The sequence below is a fragment of the Cnephaeus nilssonii genome (genome assembly GCF_951640355.1).
Source record: "Cnephaeus nilssonii genome assembly, chromosome: 15".
NCBI lineage: Eukaryota > Metazoa > Chordata > Mammalia > Chiroptera > Vespertilionidae > Cnephaeus > Cnephaeus nilssonii.
Window position 1 is genome coordinate 1587961 of NC_137086.1, and position 6033 is coordinate 1593993.

Consider the following 6033-nt stretch of genomic DNA (forward strand, 5'->3'; position numbering starts at 1 on the left):
CGCTTTCCGTCTGCATGACCCTCCCTGAACCGCAGGGAGCTGCGTCCCTCCCTCTGCCGCGCAGGACTTGTCCCAGGGCTGCAGGGGGCTCCGAGGGGCCGGGCACACCCTGCGCCAGGGTCCTGCCTCGCCGTGGGAATTGGAATCGAGATGCACATTTAGATTCCTGGGGTCCCCCTCCCCCACCGTCCCTTGCTGCTCCCCTTCTCGCCCCTCCTCCCCCGCCCCCTCCCCCCGCGCGGCGCCTACTGTACTCTATTTACCACCCCAGCTGGGCTCCCGCGCGCCCCGCCCACTTCGCGCGGATTGGCTGCAAACGCGGAAGCACCAAGCCCCCGCCCCGCGCACGGGTTCGCCAATGGAGGCACCCGCTCGGCCTGATGGACGTGACGCTTCCCACCAATGGGGACGCAGGGAAGCGGGACCGCGTAGCCCCGGCGAAGGCCGATAAAAGCCGCCCCGCCGCGCTCCCGGCTTCATTCTGAGCGGATCCGGGTGCCGAGCGCGGACACCTTAGCAGGCGGCGGCGGCGGCGGCGGCGGCGGCGGCGGCGGCCTTGCTCCGGGGCAGCCCGCTCCCTCCCGGCCTCTCCCTGCCTCCCCGCGGTCGGTCAGCATGAAAGCCTTCAGCCCAGTGAGGTCCGTTCGGAAGAACAGCCTCTCGGACCACAGCCTGGGCATCTCCCGCAGCAAGACGCCGGTGGACGACCCGCTGAGCCTGCTGTACAACATGAACGACTGCTACTCCAAGCTCAAGGAGCTGGTGCCCAGCATCCCCCAGGACCGGAAGGTGAGCAAGATGGAAATCCTGCAGCACGTCATCGACTACATCCTGGACCTGCAGATCGCCCTGGACGCGCACCCCGCCATGGTCAGCCTGCACCACCCGCGGCCCGGGCAGAGCCCGGCGGCCCGGACGCCGCTGACCACCCTGAACACGGACATCAGCGTCCTGTCCCTGCAGGTAGGACCGCCCCCCGGGCCGCCGCGCACGCGGGCGATCAGACCCAGACCCCCTGGCCCGCGGCCGCAGCCGGGGATGAGACGTGAGCGCAGTAACTTCACTTTCTTCCCGCGGCGCTGCCGGTGGAGCCGGGGTGGCATCGCCGGGAAGTTCTGACATGCTGATGCCCCTGTCTTTGATCTGAATTTAGCATAAACGTGTCTGATGGAACTTGCTGTTCTAGGAACTACTTTAGAGAGAGAGAGAGAGAGGGAGGCCCGGCTCCTGAGGTTGTCTGACATCGTGCCTTTCCCCCCCTCTCTCTCCAGGCTTCCGAGTTCCCTGCTGAGCTCCTGTCCAACGACAGCAAAGCGCTCTGTGGCTGAGGACGGTGAGTGTGAGCTCGTGGCTCGCGGGTTAAACGGCCTTTTGGAGTGTGTGTTTTCTTCATGCGTGTGTGCGGCGTGCTTGCGTGCCTGTAAAAAATGTGGATGTGTGTGTACTTCGTTGTATGTAGGAGCTTCTAGTGCTGGTGACTCAAGATCACAGGACACTTTCCTTAAGAAAAAAAACAAAAACACTAAAACTAAAAATAAAATGACTTGCTCTGAAGGTGGTCGGGGAGAGCGTGCGTGGCTTCTGCCCGGCGGGGAATGCCCTGGCTGCCTCCGGGCGGCCTGGTGCTACGAGGTACTAACCTCCGTGCCATTAATCTTATCGCCGCGAATTCCACAGGGATCCTCCTTCCCCACCCGGGCCTGTGGGGTTCGGCCGGCCGCCTGGCTGCCCTGCGCCTGGGCAGCCCGCCCGCCCGCCCGCCCGCCCGCCCCGGGCTGTGGGACCCGGCTCCCCTATCTGCTCACCAGAGGGCTGTTTTCAATCAAATAATTGTTACAAGAAGCAGACAGGCGCCTGCGAGGCCCGGGAGATCCCAGCAGAAGATTGGGGCGGGGAGCCGGCCGGGCCTCTGCTGTTTTCATGTTTAATTTGCGCTGTCGGGGCCGAGTGTGTGTGCGCATCTGGGCGCCAGGGTTTGCCCAATCCCCGGGTGTTTGGTTAAATGTTCAAACTGCGGCTTCCTCCTGGCGCCCGCCCTGGCGCCCCTGCCCTCGGGCGCACTCTGCTCACCCGCCTTCTCTCTCTCGCAATCTCTTGCAGGTGGCCAGGACTTTCCCCCTTCGCTTTGCACAACAACAAATCCACAGGAACTTGCTTTTCGGCCTCTCACGAGGAGGACGGCGCGTTGAATGGGCCTTTTTTAAAACATGGACGCAGGACTGGGAGGGTCAGCCCTCTGCCCCGGGGTGTGTTTCTGGCCTGGCCCGGGAGAGGCGTTATTTATGAAAAAGACTTTTCGATGCCCTTTCTGAAGTCGGAAGGTTTCTTTATATACTCTCCCCGCCGTGGGGAGCGGACACTTTAAAATCACAAGGAGTTTTGCCCCATTTCAGCAGACTTTGCCTTTTTTCCGAAGGTGGAGCGTGACTACCAGAAGGATCCAGTGTTCAGTGACTTAAAATGAAGTCTTTGGGTCAGAAACTTGCCTTTTTGACACAAGCCTACTGAACGCTGTGTGTATATTTATACATAAATATATCTATATATATACTGAGTGCAGCCGTGCGAACTCTCTCTCCAGAGTTGGCTGGTACGGTGGCAGAGAGGTCCGTTTCTGCAGACAACGTGGAATGATGTACTTGTTCGTGCTAAACTTTTTATAAAAGTTTAGTTGTACACTTAACCCTTTTATACAAAATAAATAAATCAAGTGTGTTTATTGAATGGTGATTGCCTGCTTTATTTCAGGGGACCAGTGCTATGATCTTTATTACGCTCTGTTATAACTGAACCAAACCCCCCTACAAGTTCACGTTTATGTAGACTGTGTAACGATGACAATAAACCGTGTCTGGAGTCAACCCTGGATCCTGGGTGGTTTTTCAGAGCTGTCTCTTCCTCTCTCTGTCTCTCTCTCTCTCTCAGCCTTCCTCCCGCCTGGGGTGAGTCACACTGAGATGGGGGTGCTGTAGGGGTGCCTAGCGGCGCCTGGAAGGGCTACCTGAGCAGGTGTGCGGAGCTTAGGGAGTGAGGAAGCTGCTCCTCTGGAGAGCCAGGCTGCACAGGAGCGGGGGGATGGGGGGAGGGCAGGGAGGCCCCGCGTCCCGTGGCCCCTGGGACTGACCGCCCCTGGGAGTGGGCTGTGCCAGGCCAGCCGCCGGCTCCTGCACTTCCTCCACCTCCGCTCCAGCCCAGGTGGCTGGATTCGCCCTTCACCCCTGACCGCACCCAGACGGACAGACGGACTCCGGGGGTGGGGGTGGGGGTGGGGGGCCGGGTAGGTCTGGAAGGCCTGTCCGAGGTGGAGGTGGAGGTGGGGGCGCCTTGCAGGGCTCGGAGGCTCACCTGGGACCCCTCCCCCGCCCAGCCAGCAGGTGTGGGGGGCCCACCTGTGCGCCCATCGCCCAGGCCAGGCGCCCGCGCTGAGAGCCCGCGCAGGACCAGGCCGTCGTTGTTGTTGATAATCGTACCCCAGGGAGGCGGGCTCGCGCCCACCTGGACGGGCGGTCACCCCCGCCGGCCGCCCCTCCGACCCGCCCCGGCCTCGGGCGCCTGTGCTGCGGGGCTGGGTCCCCGGGCGAGCGCGGGAGCGGGCGGAGCGGACGGTCGCTGCCCCCGACCCCGACCTTCCCCCCGGGACCGGCCCGTCCTTCCCCCCGTCCTTCCCCCGGGACCGGCCCGTCCTTCCCCTCGTCCTTCCCCCGGGACCGGCCCGTCCTTGGCCTCCGACCCGCGCACCGCGGAGGGACAGGCGGGCGCGGGTCTGCAGGGCCCCCGGGCGCACGCGGCGGGCACCTACCTGCACGGCCCCGGGGCCGGCGTGGGCCACGCGGGACGCGGACCCGGGCGGCGGCGGCGGCGGAAAGGGCGGCTGTCCAGGGGCTGTTCGCGGCGGAGCGGCGCCCCGGGTCCGGCGGGTGGAGGCCGGGCGCCCCCTGCTGGCCCGCGGAGGCGGCTGGCGAGCGGCGTCCTCGTGGGCGGGGCCTCGGGCGCGTGGGGCGGACGCGCGGGGGCACCGCCTCCGGAGCGGACTGGGGGGTCACTCCCCCCACAGCGCGCGCCCCGTCCCTTCCTCCGGCGGCCCGCGCGGCCTCCCCTCCTCCTCCTCCTCTGTTACCCGGACCTGCACCGGCTGGGGGGGGGGGGGGTCCGGATTCAGTACCTGCACCTGCTGGGGGGGGGGGGGGCCCTGGATTCAGTACCTGCACCTGCTGGGGGGGGCCCTGGATTCAGTACCTGCACCTGCTGGGGGGGGGGGTCCGGATTCAGTACCTGCACCTGCTGGGGGGGGGGCGCCCTGGATTCAGTACCTGCACCTGCTGGGGGGGGGTCCGGATTCAGTACCTGCACCTGCTGGGGGGGGGGCGCCCTGGATTCAGTACCTGCACCTGCTGGGGGGGGGGTCCGGATTCAGTACCTGCACCTGCTGGGGGGGGGGCGCCCTGGATTCAGTACCTGCACCTGCTGGGGGGGGCGCCCTGGATTCAGTACCTGCACCGGCTGGGGGGGGGGGGGGGTCCGGATTCAGTACCTGCACCTGCTGGGGGTGGGGGCCCTGGATTCAGTACCTGCACCTGCTGGGGGGGGCGCCCTGGATTCAGTACCTGCACCGGCTGGGGGGGGGGTCCGGATTCAGTACCTGCACCGGCTGGGGGGGGGGGGGTCTGGATTCAGTACCTGCACCGGCTGGGGGGGGGGTCCGGATTCAGTACCTGCACCTGCTGGGGGGGGGCCCTGGATTCAGTACCTGCTACCTGCACCTGCTGGGGGGGGGTCCGGATTCAGTACCTGCACCTGCTGGGCGGGGGGGGTAGGCACCCTGGATTCAGTACCTGCACCTGCTTGGGGCGGAAGGGGCCCTGGATTCAGTACCTGCACCTGCTGTGGGGGGTCCGGATTCAGTACCTGCACCTGCTCCCCCTGTGCCTCTGGGCGGCCTAACTGGATTGTGAGGCCGAAGGAGAGCCAGACCGGCCCCTCTGTCCCTGAACTGTCTGTGATTTCATCTTCCTGACCTGCTCAGCCACGCCAGCCAGGGCTCCCGGGCGAGGCTGCAGGGCCAGAGGTGCGGGGCCCCTGTCTTGTTCTGGGGGGCAGGGCAGGGGCGCCCTCGCAGGACGGCCCTGGGCCGCTGCTGGGAGGCACAGGGAGAGCCTGGTGGGCAGGGCCGGGCTGTCTGCTTGCTGAGGATTTTACTGCATCGCCTGCAGGTGAGCTGGTGGGACTGTTTACTGGGCTGAGGCTCTGCGCCCTCCAGTGCCGGGCTGCTGGCTAATGTTTCACTTGACCTGAGCTGTCCGTCCTTATCTGGGCCTGGAGTCAAGGTCGCAGCAACCTCCGCGGGGGCACGGGCAGGTCCGTTTACATTTCGTTCCAGTTCCCGACACCGGCCGGGTGCCCTCCCCTCTGCAGAGCGGCCCAGAGGCCGGCGGGCAGGCTGCCCACGGAGAGGGGGCCGCTGGGCGGAGCAGGGGATGTAGGATCGTGAGGGTCTGAGGAGCGCCCGCCTGAGCCTGCAAGAACATCAGGACGGTGGAGAGACGTCACCTGGAACTTAACTGAATTATTAAATAATAAATCATTGAACTTAATATTGTTAAAATGTCAATGCCATCCAAAGCAATCTACAGACCCAGTGCAATCCCTGTCAAAATCCCAATGATTCATGTTTTATTTTTGCCGAAACAGAAAAATCCAAGGGTGACTGGGAACCCTGGGGGCTGGATCGGAGTGGGCAGGGCGCTGCGTGGAGGTTTGCGACCGCGTGAAGCAGGACATCGGGAGGAGACCGCCGTGCGGGGCGGGGCGGCAGTCTCTGCCACAGGGCAGACGAGATGCGATCACTCGCCAGCCTGGATGGGAAACTCTCCCTGAAATTCACAGCCACGGGCCTGCCTTCCCGAGGACTAAGCACTGACCAGCTAGCTCAGGAAATCCTAACGCCGACACATCAACGTAAACACCCCTGGGGGTTGGCGAGCCCAGCACCTCCTGCGAGAGGAACCCCCCAGACAGCGCACACACAGTTCTCAC

General features: G+C 64.7%; 1 protein-coding gene across 1 annotated transcript; it reads left to right on the plus strand.

Annotated features, from left to right (window-relative positions):
- Nucleotides 1-490: 490 nt before the first annotated feature.
- Nucleotides 491-2724, plus strand: ID2 (inhibitor of DNA binding 2). Its single transcript, XM_079792660.1, has 3 exons — nt 491-963; nt 1272-1333; nt 2101-2724. The coding sequence occupies exons 1-2, from the start codon at nt 616-618 to the stop codon at nt 1326-1328; spliced, it is 405 nt and encodes a 134-aa protein (XP_079648786.1). The 5' UTR covers nt 491-615; the 3' UTR covers nt 1329-1333; nt 2101-2724.
- The last annotated feature ends 3309 nt before the right edge of the window (nt 2725-6033 follow it).

Excerpts from the sequence above, each read along its gene's own strand:
- ID2 (XM_079792660.1), top strand. The coding sequence starts at position 616 with ATGAAAGCCTTCAGCCCAGTGAGGTCCGTTCGGAAGAACAGCCTCTCG. Across the intron at positions 964-1,271 it reads TCAGCGTCCTGTCCCTGCAG|GCTTCCGAGTTCCCTGCTGA; the intron begins GTAGGACCGCCC and ends CTCTCTCTCCAG.